Source organism: Capricornis sumatraensis, chromosome 11 (genome assembly GCF_032405125.1).
Source record: "Capricornis sumatraensis isolate serow.1 chromosome 11, serow.2, whole genome shotgun sequence".
Classification (NCBI taxonomy): domain Eukaryota; kingdom Metazoa; phylum Chordata; class Mammalia; order Artiodactyla; family Bovidae; genus Capricornis; species Capricornis sumatraensis.
The window spans coordinates 70,685,647-70,700,457 of record NC_091079.1 but is presented as its reverse complement, the minus strand read 5'-3'; the positions used below and the strand labels follow the sequence as shown (position 1 = coordinate 70,700,457).

The window sequence follows — 14,811 nt, the reverse complement described above, 5'->3', positions numbered from 1 at the left end:
CCTTGGACAGCAAGGAGATCAAACCAGTCAATCCTAAAGGAACTCAACCCTGATTATTCATTGGAAGTACTGATGCTAAAGTGGAAGCTCCAGTACTCTGGACACCTGATGCAAAGAGCCAGCTCACTGGAAAAGAATCTGATGCTTGGAAATACTGAAGACTAAAGAAGAGGGTGGTAGAAGATGAGATGGTTAGAAAGCATTACCAACTGAACGGACATGAATTTGAGCAAACTCAAGGAGACAGTAGAGGACAGGGAGGCCTGGCATGCTGCAGTTCATGGGGTTGTAAAAGTCTAACACAACTTAGTGATCAAACAAGAAAATATATGTCTATGTGTGGGTCTCTGTGTATGTGTATATATATATGTATATATATATATATATATATGTGCTTATATATGTATGTACACTTTGATAGATTAAGATAGACATTCAAAACTTTCAGTGATGATTCAATCAATGCTTTTTATTAACATGAGAGTTCTTTTTGCAAACTAGATTATTTAAAAACATTTACTCTCTTTTCCCACATTTTTGGACAGAATCCATTGTCCTACCTTTAATTCTGGTCTTGCAAATTGACTTCACTTGGCCAATGAATTTCAGCAGACAAGAAGCAAGAAGATATTTAAACATGTCTGTATGGTTGAATTTTTATCCTATGTCATTGTCTAGGGCACTGATGTCAGAAGAATGAATGATGCATGAATTCAAATTCATCCTAGATCAGCCCACCATCAGCCTATGCTTAGCACAGACTTGTGAAAATAAATAACTGTTGTTTGAGCTAATGAGTTTGAGAATGGTTAAGATTACCACTATGTCCAAGAAATAGCATAGCATTACATTCAGATAATAATTTATTTATATGAACAGGTACCTCTTTGCACATAGTCAGACTGACACTATTCCAAAATTCTGAATTAAAACTATCAAGATTTCTTTCTCAGTTGAGATAAGCATATAGAACATAGGGATCTTACTTAATCAAATGAGTAACTTTGTTCTCCTCTGCCATTAATGATGACATTCTGAAAATATAAATACCAAACATATTGCACATTTTACCTTCTGCTTATAACAGATAAGGAAAAACATTTTAGTCTTCAATAATTCTTTTACTTCCATTGATACTTCTCTTTGAATTGAAATATCTTCCCCAGTTAAAGTGGATATAATGAATAACCACAGCACAATATGTATAAAAACAAATTATTACTGGCATTGAGGGAAAAGACACATTACTTTGATTAGAAATCTTGATGACTATAGATTATCTGACAGAGGCTTTGTACAGCTACAAGAGTTTGTCAATCAGTCAACTATATATATATATTCCAAAGAAATAGAGGAAAACAATAGAAAGGGAAAAACTTAGAGATCTCTTCAAGAAAATTAGAGATAACAAGGGAACATTTCATGAAAAGATGGGCACAATAAAGGACAGAAACAATATGGACCTAACAAAAGCAGAAGATATTAAGAAGAGGTGGCAAGAATACATAGAAGAACTACACAAAAATGATCTTAAAGACCCAGATAATCACAATGGTGTGATCACTCACCTACAGCCAGACACCCCAGAGCTTGAAGTCAAGTGGGCCTTAGGAAGCATCACTGCAAACAAAGCTAGTAGAGGTGATGGAATTCTGGCTGAGTTATTTCAAATCCTAAAAGATGATGCTGTGAAAGTGCTGTACTCAATATGCCAGCAAATTTGGAAAACTCATCAGTGGCCACAGGACTGGAAAAGGTCAGTTTTCATTTCAATCTCAAAGAAAGGCAATGCCAATGAATGTTCAAACTACCGCAAAATCGGACTCATTTCACACGCTAGGAAAGTAATGCTCAAAATTCTACAGCTAAGTTTCAACAGTACATGAACCAAGAACTTCCAGATGTTCAAGCTAGATTTTAAAAAGGCAGAGGAACAAGAGATCAAATTGCCAACATCCACTGGATCACAGAAAAAGCAAGAGAATTCCAGAAAAATATCTACTTTTGCTTCATTGACTACGCTAAAGCCTTTGATTGTGTGGATTACAGGAAACTGGAAAAATCTTAAAGAGATGGGAATGCTAAACCACCTTACCTGCCTCCCATGAAACCTGTATGCAGGTCAAGAAGCAACATTTAGAACCAGACATAGAACAACAGAATGGTTCCAAATTGGGAAAGTAGTATATCAAGGTTGTATATTGTCACCCTGCTGATTTAACTTACATGCAGAGTACATCATGTGAAATGCTGGGCTGGATGAAGCACAAGCTGGAATCAAGATGGGCAGGGAGATATATCAGTAACTTCAGATATGCAGATGACAGGCACCACCTTTATGGCAGAAAGTGAAGAGGAACAAAAGAGCCACTTGATGAAAGTGAAAGAGGAAAGTGAAAAAGCTGGCTTAAAACTCAACATTAAAAAAACAGAGATCATGGCATCTGGTCCCATCACTTCATGGCAAATAGATGGGGAAACAATGGAAACAGTGACAGACTTTCTTTTCTTGGGCTCCAACATCACTGCAGATGGTGATTGCAGCCATGAAATTAAAAGATGCTTGCTCCTTGGAAGAAAAGCTATGACAAACCAAGACAGTATATTAAAAGCAGGAACACTGCTTTGCCAACAAAGGTCCATCTAGTCAAAGCTATGTTTTTTTCCAGTAGTCATATATGGATGTGAGAATTGGAGCATAAAGAAAGCTGAGGGCCAAGGAACTGATGCTTTTGAACTGTGGTGTTGCAGAAGACTCTTGAGAGTCCCTTGAACTGCAAGGAGATCCAACTAGTCAATCCTAAAGGAAAACAGTCCTGAATAGTCACTGGAAGGACTGATGCTGAAGCTGAAGCTCTAGTACTTTGGCCCCTTGATGCTAAGAGCTGACTCATTAGAAAAGACCCTGATGCTGGGAAAGATTGAAGGCGGGAGAAGAAGGGGACAACAGAGGACGAGATGTTTGGATGACATCACTGATACAATGTACATGAGTTTGAGCAAGCGCTGGGAGATGGTGAAGGATAAGGAAGCCTGGCTTGTTGCAGTCTATGGGGTCACAAAAGTCAGGCACGACTGAAGAACTAGACACACACACATACACACACACACACCTTGGATATATGGAGAAATATAAAGTGTGAAGCAATATAGTTCAGTTGGTAAAAAATCTGCTCAGTTGGTAAAGAATCCGCCAGTCAGGAATCTGGAATCAAGGAGATCTCAGTTTGATGGGGAAGATCTGCTGGAGAAGGGATAGGCTACCCACTCCAGTATTCTTTGGCTTCCCTCATGTGTCACCTGGTAAGGAATCCGCCTGTAACACGCCTTCAACCCCTGGGTTAGGAAGATCCCCTGGAGAAGGGAAAAGCTACCCACTCCTGTATTCTGGCCTGCTGAATTCCATGGACTGTATAGCCCATGGGGTCACAAAGAGTCGGACATGACTGAGCAACTTTCACTTCACTCACAGAAGCAACAGTTTATCATTCCACTTTGGGCTCAGGCAGTACCGATAGTGACTGTGAGAAAAAAACTGATCTTTATATAGGACTCAGTTTTCTCAGATGCAATAATTATAATTGATTCAACTACCTCAAAGTCTCTTCCAGCTCCAAAGTTCTATGATTCAATTATTTAACTAAATACTAGTCCCTGTCCTCAGAGGAAAATTGCAAAAGCTATCTACCTGGAGTGGGTGGAATGATCTTTTTCTTCCATGGGAAAAAAGGAACATCTTTCAGTCTCACAGATTCAGTTTCACAGTATGTTTTGCACCAAAGTATGACTCACACTTTCCCACCTCTCCAGCCATATCCAGGACTACACCAGCAGTTTTCTCTCTCTCCATTTTGGCCATATATCCAGGAATTCTATCAAGTACTCAAATGAACTTGTCATCTAAACACACTCGTCTTGCTGTCCAACTTCTAGCCTTATTAACTCTTACTCAGCTTTATATCTCAGTCTGTGTTTACCTTCTCAAGAAAGCTTCCCCTGAGGTTTGCATTAGATGCCTTGGGATAGTCTTCCAAAAGTACATTCCCTTTTTCATTTTCATCACTCTTCATATTTACCACTATTTTTAAAGTGTCAGTCTTCATTCCATTATTCTGGAAGCAGTGACTAAGTATCTTATTTTTTGCTATGTACCCTGTCCTTCACCATGCCTTGTATATAGTGGAAACTCAACAGTTATTTTAAAAGACGTGATTTTAAATGCTCTACTGCTACTCATTCTCATTCTGGGGGTATAGATACAAACAGGTTAACCCTCACTGCAGACTGTGACAAAGTCAAACTGAATATTTTAGGAACAGTAGTTTTCTGAAGAAACTTGATGTACTCAATGCAAAGTAAAATGAGTCCTTCCAGGTAAAAAAAGGTAACAATAAAAAAAATAAATTTTATTATAATATAAGTTTCCATGAATCATGCTAAACGCCCTCTTTATTCTGAGCATGGACTGAAATGTTATCATAACAATCACCCACAAAATACTACACGCTATTTAGCAATTTTTCCAAGAAACACTTTTACAGGCAATATTTCAGTAAAGAAAATGAAAATTATATGAAGAGAAGAAATATTTCAAAAGACACAATAATGAAAAAACCCAAGGGGGCTCACTAGTTCTGTGTTAATAGGCCACCACCAGATAGAAAAAATTTCTAAGACAGAAATTTTCCTGAGAACTCAAACTAAGAATGTCCCATTGAAGGTGTATCAGTTTACTAAAATGAATAAATATTGAGTATAATATTTTTGGACAGTACAATGAACATATCAATATTTAATTTATAAAATATAATAGAGTGTCAGAATTCAAACAAAATATTTAGTCCAAGCTCCTTGTTTTAAAGACAGAGAAACTTTCCTTTCAGCATTTACTGAATCAGCTATATACATGGCACACCTTAGAGGAAAACAGCTATTTGCACAAATGAACTTAGATTCTGATCTAATCCCACAAACATTGAAATATATCTCCATAACATGCTAACATTATGTTTGTATGTGAAAATAATTAAATTCCTAGAAAATTTAAAAAATATTTTTGATACAATTATAAATATTTTCATTATTTCCAGAGTGCATTTTTAAGAGACTATCAATCATCACCTAAGTATGTTCTTTAGATGACTTTGATCTAATTTAATTGAATTCACTTGAGATAGAGTGAATATATATATATATATATATATATAATAGGCCTATATTATTTATACATATATATAGGCCAATTTCTGAACTATAACAGAAATATTAAGGCAGATAAAGTAATCAAAAATATTGAAAATATTTTCCATTATTCTACAGCATGATTTCAGTGATAACTAATTATGTCTCAGTGCCATAATTAGTCATATAAGAACCAAGGAATTAATGTTACTTTTTAAACATCTCAATAAATCTCATGAAATGATTTGAGAATTAAAAAATAAAACTGGAACCAAAACTTAATCCGTAAATAATAGCATTAAGGCATATGTCCTAAGACTAGTAAAGAATTTTATTCATTACAAATGTATACTGTCAGTAGAAGGCGATTAGAGAACGCTAATATTTTCATGTTTCCTTTCCTGATAAAAGCAAAGAATGTATTGAATATTACTTTCTCAACTGTAACTGTTCATTTCTATGAGTATACATTCTCCCTGGCATCCAAGTAAGGTGTTTTTCCACCTTAATTTTTTTTTTGAAAATACAGAAAAGAAAAAGAAAGAAATATATCTGATTCTACTAGCATTGAAATATAATGCAAATATTCTCTTTTTTTCTATCTTGAAAGAATTAAACAAAGAGATCACAAATGTGTTAATCAGGACTTAATTAGTGACATAAACTGAACTCATCATGGCTTAAACAAGGAAAAGTTTATAGCCTTATGCAATTAGATAACCAAGGTCTAGTATTCCCTTCAGGCAGTTAGAAGTTTCTATTTTTTCTACAGTACTGTTTTTCATTCTTTTCATCTACTGGTTCTTCTAGTAACAAAAGTTGGACACCAGTAGGCACCAAGTTGGCACCAAGTTAAATGATCCTTAAGAGCATATAATCTCAGAAAAGCGATTTTCTTCCACCTGGAATCTATATCAATTGCCCCAGGTCCTAGACTGATAACTGTATCAAAAGGAATTCTGATTAGCTCAGCCCAAGCCTATAGACCCATACAGAACTAGAAGAGATAAGGTTCATCAAAGCCTAAAATAGGTGAGCTGATAGAAGAAAGTGGGAGGATTGCTGGGCAAGCTAAAAAGCAGATGCTGCCAGAGAGAGAAAAACTTACTCTTTGTAATTAGTTTATATCACATGGGGTCACAAGAAGTTAGACATGACTGAGCGACTGAACTGAACTGATAAATATTTGGATAATATATCTTTACTATTTATTTTTTTTAGAAAAAGTTTTTTTAATAAGCTAGGTATGAACTGTTAATATTTTTGAAAACTATTATCTATATCCTAGAAAAATTTCTAACAAGATATAAATGACCAACATTAATCCAGGAAGATATGAAGAGGCTTACAGTCATAGAAAAAACATTAAATTTCCTAAATATTAAACATTGAGTAAATGACCAGATAGTCTTATAGCTATGTTCTCTCTTACAAGGACAAAATACACAAGAAAATGTATGCTTAGTTTATAGGAGATCTATGTTAATGTTATCTCATGAAAAATCTATAGGTGATAAAAAAAAAGTCTTTAGATCAAATAGAGAAAGTTTTTGTTTTGCTTTGTTTTGTTTTTAAGCAGGTGTCCCATTTAGAACCAACATACTACTTAACTGAGAACATGGTAATTATGAAAATTATTTTTAGTAGCCAAAGTTGCTAAACTTATATGCATATCAAAATTTGAAACTTCTCAAGATGAATCCTGCTTCAACTTTGAGCTCAGGTTTTAAATTATGGGAGATGTAAAAACATGATTTTCACAGTAGGAAAACTAAACTTTTGAGGATGTACCTTACCCATCATATTATATAGGTCAACTCATTTTTTCAGCTTTATTGAACAAATAATCATTAGTTACCTATGAGAATATAGCAGGGGCTTGCTAGTGGAAATTTAAAGATGAACATGATGCACTTTTGAGGAAGGCATGGCAACCCACTCCAGTATTCTCGCCTGGAGAATTCCCATGGGCAGAGGAGCCTGTTGGGCTAAGTCCACGGAGTTGAAAGGAGCTGGACAGGACTGAGAGACTAAACAGAGGGGGAGTTCTTTTGTAATGTGTGGAGTTAAGGAAGGCTTCACAGAAAAATACTTGAACTTTGTCTTAAAGGATGAGTGATGTGATGTTGAGTTTAGAACTGAATATGGATCCAGACAGAATTTACTGAGTGTAAGGAGAAGTATGAAACAACTTGCTGGGTTCAAAGATCATTTTATAAAACTTAAGTGTAGAAAGAAAAAAACAATCTGGAAGATAAGCACTATGGAGGTTCTGGACTTCATCTTTAGACAACAAAAAGTCTGGAAACATTTTAAGCTGGAGGGTAATATGATCACCTTTCTGTTGCTGGAAGATCACCATTAGCAGTGTGGATGTGAGACTGGAAGAGACCAGGTTGAAGGGTGGGAGAAGAGTAAGGACATTCATTAAGAATTTTCTGGGTTTGTTTGAAATATCTCATCTTGGTGGATGTTAGCACAGGGATTGTTGGATATATTCTTTTTCTGTCACTATATTATGCTCTTGCTAAGAGAGAAAATACCTGGCTATTCTTTATTTTTCTTTCTTTCTTTTTTTGCATCACCTCATGGCATGTGGGAGGGATTCACCCCTTGCCACCTGCAGCAGGAACACAGCGTCTTAACCACTGCACTGCCAGGGAAATTTTAGTTGTTCTTTCTATATTCAACAGCTCATTCGGTAGGTGGCACATAGCAGATCCTTAAGCAGTACATATATTTTAAAATTGTGTTAAAAACTTAGCAGAAAAAAATTGTGCTACTTTACAATGTACTTCCAGCTCGTGAACTGCAGTGGAGACTGCTGAAATATCGATGGCACTCTCCTGCTGCTCTAAACTGTTCATGAACTTTGAAATCTGTATTCTTTACTGAAACAGTGTCATTAATGATTAACACAGCTTGAATGATTCTAGACTTTCTAATATTTAACTTTCATAGGGTGAAGAAAATAATAAAACAAAGAGGAATATAATTTACAGGGGAAAAATCAAGAAAAATAAAACAATCAAGGCATAGATACTTGCAACAGAAGCTGACCATACTTTAACCTTTGTAACTTTGTTTTATTTTCTGGGGATAGATGCGGATTTTAAATGGAGTAAGGATATATTTAAAATTATAATCAGGCTAACCTTTTTATTTTTTAAAACTGACATTTATACGGATTTCCTGAACTATTCAAATTAATGTAGCATCAAATTTAGTCTCCAGTTAAAAACACAGAATGCATGTGTCCTGTTCTTCCTGACAACACAATGCATTCCTTTTCCTGTGTCCAGATAGAAAGGCATGACAAGCCAATCTTTGAAAAAAAACAAACTCTGGTTAAAAATTATTATTATGCAAGTAAAAGAATTCTGTCTACTTTACAATCCACTGTTGAACTGATAAAATAGAGAATAATACTTTTATAATAGAAAAAAATAAAATCAGATAGCAATATATTCTGATGTTCTGTTTCACATTTTCATCTTTTAAAGCATAGATTTTAATTAAACTTAATAACGTATATATGTTTTCCACTAGAATTTCAAAACTGCATTTTTGATATGTACATTGAGTGTATACCTGCACATCCATTTCTCTATTTGACTTTAAAAAGGTTAATCATGTGTCAGAGATATTTGTGATTTCAGTGTCTGCATCTACCTCAAATGGAACTGAAACAAAGGATTGTGTTATACACATGTAATTTAACATTAATCTGCAAAACTATCAATATTGGGATGAGTAGTTGCAATTTAAAACATCTGTGGTCGATAATTTACATAGAAGTTGATAATCTGAACACTCATACCATGCATATAATCTGAGAGATTCACAGATGCATTACAAAATAAAAATAAAGAATTAAGTCCTTTGCTGTGTATATAAGTAATTAGTAGATTTTTGCCAGGCAATTTGTATAAAGTTTATAAAATCACATTGCATATTCTTGGAAAGGCTAGGAGTCCAAAGTGACTAAAGCCTAGGCCCTGTATAGTGGTATAGCAGACTTAAAGGAGAGATGAAGTATGTAAAATATACTCATTTGAAAGGAAAGACAATTTTTCTTAAAAGTGAAATCAACATTTGTAATTAATTTAAAAAGGAAAGTGTTACATTGAAATATACTCTTGCTTGTATGCTGGGAAACTTTTATAGATGCAATTAAACTTGAATTTAAACGTATTCCCTGGTGTTATTAAGGTAACATATTTCCCATAGTAACAAGTTATCATTACCTTTGTAGTTAACCTTGAAGCCAACAGATCCAACACTTTCATCTGTTTGAAGGTGCAGCCACATTTGGCTACTCATGCTTACTATCAGGTCTGGCACAAAGCTTCCAGTCAGCCTAAAAAGAGGTGGATAGAGAGAGGAGAAACAGATTATTAAAATACCACTGCACTGGCAGGGAAGTTTCTAGTTGTTCTTTTAATATGCAACAGCTCATTTGAATACTCTCTGTAAGCAAATTACAAGACAGATGAGTTTCTCACAACTTTCTCAGCTAGAAACAAACAGCTGGCAGATTAATTTACAAGACTGATAGAACAGACAAATAACATAATTTAGTGATCAATGTTTACTATAAACAAGTACTATTTTATGTGCTAAACTAGGTTATATCTTTCAAATCCCTGAGACAAGGTACTAAATTTTAAATACTGAAAATCTTATACTTCTTTTAAATTGAAAGAAAAAAGAATCTATAAAAATCTTTAACTTGTTGCTGCTGTTTTCACACCAGTAATGTACTTCATTTCAACCGTTGAAGTTTCACAGAACTTCGTTCTAAAGAAGCACTGTGAAAAATATTTAAGTACTGTGCAAAACAATAAAATGACAAGGAGTATAATATAACCCTTTGCAATATTGATGTCAGGTTAGCCATGTCAAGTATGTTTTACTGGAAACAATTTCATTTTAAATAATATGCTGCTAATTTGATATGGCATCACTGAATCTATGCATCAATAAGTTCATTCAGTAATGTTCATGTTTTTAACCCTAAGAAGAGAAATTACTTAATGATTCCACTGTCATTAATAATGCTTCGGTCACATGTTTGAACAGAGGCAATAGTCATACAAAGGAGGAGAGCAAATGAGTAAATATGACCTTGAGGGGAAAAGTCTGTCAAAAATACAAACAGTTAAAACAAACAAAAAAATAACTTTTTGTATTCTTGACAGACTTTTCCCCTCAAGGTCATATTTACTCATTTGCTCTCCTCCTATATCTGCCATACAACCCAGCAATTCCACTGCTGGGCATACACACCAAGGAAACCAGAATTGAAAGAGACACATGTACCCCAATGTTCATCACAGCACTGTTTATAATAGCCAGGACATGGAAGCAACCTAGATGTCCATCAGCAGACGAATGGATAAGAAAGCTGTGTTAAATATACACGATGGAATATTACTCAGCTATTAAAAAGAACACATTTGAATCAGTTCTAATGAGCTGGATGAAACTGGAGTCTGTTATACAGAGCAAATTAAGTCAGAAAGAAAAACACCAATACGGTATATTAATGCATATATATGAAATTTCGAAAGATGGTAACGATGACCCTATATGCGAGACAGTAACAGAGACACAGATGTAAAGAACAGACTTGGACTCTGTGGGAGAAGGCAAGGGTGGGATGATTTGAGAGAAGAGCATTGAAACATGTATATTATCATTTGTGAAGTAGATCACCAGTCCAGGTCCATGCATGAGACAGGGTGCTCAGGGTTGGTCCACTGGGATGAACCTGAGGGATGGGATGAGGAAGGAGGTGGGAGAGAAGGTCAGGATGGGGAACACATATACATCCATGGCTGATTCATGTGACTGTATGGCAAAAACCACCACAATACTGTAAAGTAATTAGCTTCCAATTAAAATTTTAAAACATAATACAAAGAGGAAAGAAGAATGGATCCACTGCTGAGTAAAATATCCATCATGATAGGGAATTCTAAATTACAAACTTAAAAAATAGGTTTTTAAAAGAAGAAATTCTCAAGTGTTTACCTACTTAATTGCTAAAAACATGAAATTTTCTGAAAAATTACAGGAGAGAAGGTATAAAGTTTCCCTTCCTAATATTGATAAAAAGAGCATCCTAATATAAAGCTGCGTTCTGGATGAAGGCTAGGCTATAATTACACTAGCAGAGGGCAACATAGAGGACTGTCGCATTCTTGAGGCCACCATGGCCACAGAATGTCCAGTTCTTAGTCAACCACCAAAACTATAAACCATGATCAACAGACTGCATTAGCAATACAGCTATGCCACCAGTGTTGAGTGTTACAGAATTTATTGGAATCATCACAAATGAACTCAGTTAAATATTGTGATGTAATTATGATTGTGCATAATATTGAGGAATAGTGTGAGATATAAAGATATATAAGATATTATAGAATTTTAGACTATATTCACTTCATTCTTGCCAAAGGAAATAAAATTTTTATAATTAAAGAACACACATACATTATCCTTTGTAATATATGTGCATATCGTATGCACATATGCATACATATATGCATTATCATTTGAAAATTCCATGGCACATGAACCTTCAATCTTCAAATTGATGAGTTCAGAAACACTCATTTTCTGAGCTACAGTAAAGAGACAGGCTTATGGGCAAGAGTGAGGACTCAAGCTCAGAGTAAAGTAAACCCATTATGAAATGGTCATGAGAGTTTAAAACTATAGGATATACATCAGCTACACCATATCGAATATGCCACCAATCTATTTCCTAGTGAATATTAAAAGGTGTGTTTTTTTTATAAGATTAAATTGTTCCTCTTTATTATATCCATCTCAGTCCTATACTTTTTTACCAACCAAAAAACTTTAGTACATTTAATTTTGTCAGTTCATAGAGAACTGCTAACACATATAGGCTAATTGTTTCACTGACAACTTGTACTCCTATTGGCCATAATTCTATCTAGTTTCCAATGAATTGGTGGTGTAATAGTAAAAATAAATTTTAAAATAACAGTTAAATTAAAAATTTCCCCAGTATCAAAATTTAAAGACAATTCCCCCTTTCTCTGTAGCATTTCTTTTAGAAAACTTGCAATTATAAATGACAAAATTTCTTACAGATGTATGTCAATTTTTTAAGCTAAATATGGCTCTTGTCATTTTTTGACATTACATAAATATATTTATTTGAGGCTTTAGGGTTATCTCTTTGAAATGTAAGCATCAAGGAAATGTCACTCTGTCTCCCTATTTCTGCAGGAGCTTAAGCCTAGCATATAGCCCTGTGATGTTAACTCCCTGCTTGCTGTAAAGATAGAAGTTCTATTCCCCCTTTTGATAAGGACAAACAACATGTATACAAGCAGATTGTATCTGTCTGATACATAAGGAGTGAGATTTAGTTTTACTCACAATTTCTTTAGCAGATTGCCTGTGATGTCTATCACTTGTCTGGTTTAATGCTTATTCAATATTAAAAAATGGGAAAGGTCAATTTTCATTCCAATCTCAAAGAAAGGAAATGCCAAAGAATGTTGGAATTACCACACAATTGCACTCATCTCACAAGCTAGCAAAGTAATGCTCAAAATTCTACAAGCCAGACGTCAACAGTATATGAACTGTGAACTTCCAGATGTTCAAACTGGATTTAGAAATGGCAGAGAAACCAGAGATCTAATTGCCAACAAGGGTTGGATCATAGAAAAGGCAACAAAGGTCCAGAAAAACATCTACTTCTGCTTTATTGACTACGCCAAAGCCTTTGACTGTGTGGATCAAAAAAAACAGGAAAATTCTTAAAGAGATGAGAATACAAGACCTCTTGACCTGCCTCCTGAAAAATCAGTATGCAGGTCAAGAAGCATCAACTAGACCTGGACATGGAAAAATAGACTGGTTCCAAATCTGGAAAGTAGTACATCAAGGCTTTATATATTGTCACTGTGCTTATTTAACTTATAAGTACAGTCTATTATGTGAAATGCCAGGCTGGATGAAGCACAAGCTGGAATCAAGATTGCCAGGAGAAGTATCAATAATCTAAGATACCCAGATGACACCATATTTAAGGCAGAAAGTGCAAAACTAAAGAGCCACTTGATGAAAGTGAAAGAGGAGAGTAAAAAGGTTGGCTTAAAACTCAACATTCAGAAAACTAAGATCACGGCATGTGGTCCCACAAATTCATGGCAAATAGAAGGGAAAACAATGGAAACAGTGACAGATTTTATTTTTCTGGGCTCCAAAATCACTGTAGATGGTGATTGCAGCCATGGAATTAAAAAGACGCTTACTCATTGGAAAGGAAGTTATGACCAACCTAGACAGTATATTAAAAAGCAGAGACATCCCTTTGTCAACAAAGGTCCATCTAATCAAGGCTATGGTTTTTCCAGTAGTCATGTATGGATGTGAGAGTTGGACTATGAGGAAAGCTGAGCACTGAAGAATTGATGCTTTTGAACTGTGGTGTTAGAGAAGACTCTTGAGAGTCGCTTAGACTGCAAGGAGACTAAACCAGTTGATCCTACAGGAAATAAGTCCTGAATATTGATTGGAAGGACTGATGCTGAAGCTGACGCTCCAATACTATGGCCCCATGAAAATGCAAAGAACTGACTCACTGGAAAAGACCCTCATGCTGGGGAAGATTGAAGGCAGGATGAGAAGGGGATGACAGAGGTTGAGATGGTTGGATGGCATCACTGATTCGAAGGAGATGAGTTTGAGGAAGCTCTGGGAGTTGGTGATGGACAGGGAAGCCTGGCATACTGCACTCCATGGGGGTCACAAAGAGTTGGACACAACTGAGCAACTGAACTGAACTGAGGTGAATATTAACAGTGCTTCATTCTTTCTACATTTTTGGAGAGTCTTAACTTGGTTTGCATGAGATATTATTTTTAATTATATTTCCTCAATAGTTTGGCGATGAGGATGGGATACAAATGACAGTTCCAGAATTAAATGGACCAGCTGATGCTCTTATAACGACACAGCCTAGATATAAAAGACTGAATTATAAAGTCTCCCTTATAGTGCTCTGCTCTTTTGGAATACTAGTTAGATGAACCATGCTCTCCAAATTTAAGATTTACTAGTGAGTAACCCTGGTTAAATCCCTTCAGGACCATGATTAGCTTTGATGATGAAAATATATGGGAAGCCAAGAATGCTGCCTAAAGTTCTTTTTTTTAAATTTAAACATTTTTTATTTTGTATTGGGGTATAGGCAATTAAGAATGTTGTGGTAGTTTCAGGTGAACAGTGAAGGGCCTCAGAAAGCATTATGAAAAAGCAGAGACATCACTTTGTCAACAAAGGTCCATCTAGTCAAGGCTGTGGTTTTTGCAGTAGTCATATATGGATGTGAGAGTTGGACTATAAAGAAAGCTGAGCACTGAAGAATTGATGCTTTTGAACTGTGATGTTGGAGAAGACTCCTGAGAGTCACTTGGACTTCAAAGAGATTAAACCAGTTGATCTTACAGGAAATAAGTCCTGAATATTGATTGGAAGGACTGATGCTGAAGCTAAAACTCCAATACTTAGGCCATCTGATATGAAGAGCTGACTCACTGAAAAAGACTCTGATGCTGGGAAAGGTTGAGGGGAGGA

At 35.3% G+C, this 14,811-nt stretch overlaps 1 protein-coding gene across 3 annotated transcripts in view; it reads right to left on the bottom strand.

The window, feature by feature from the left end:
* Positions 1-14,811, bottom strand: part of CSMD3 (CUB and Sushi multiple domains 3) — a 1,381,373-nt gene that overhangs the window by 587,716 nt on the left and 778,846 nt on the right. For all 3 annotated transcript variants that reach the window (XM_068983804.1, XM_068983805.1, XM_068983806.1), the window contains one exon: positions 9,429-9,541. In XM_068983804.1, coding sequence (XP_068839905.1) covers positions 9,429-9,541 — 113 coding nt within the window. The remainder of the gene's footprint in view (positions 1-9,428; positions 9,542-14,811) is intronic.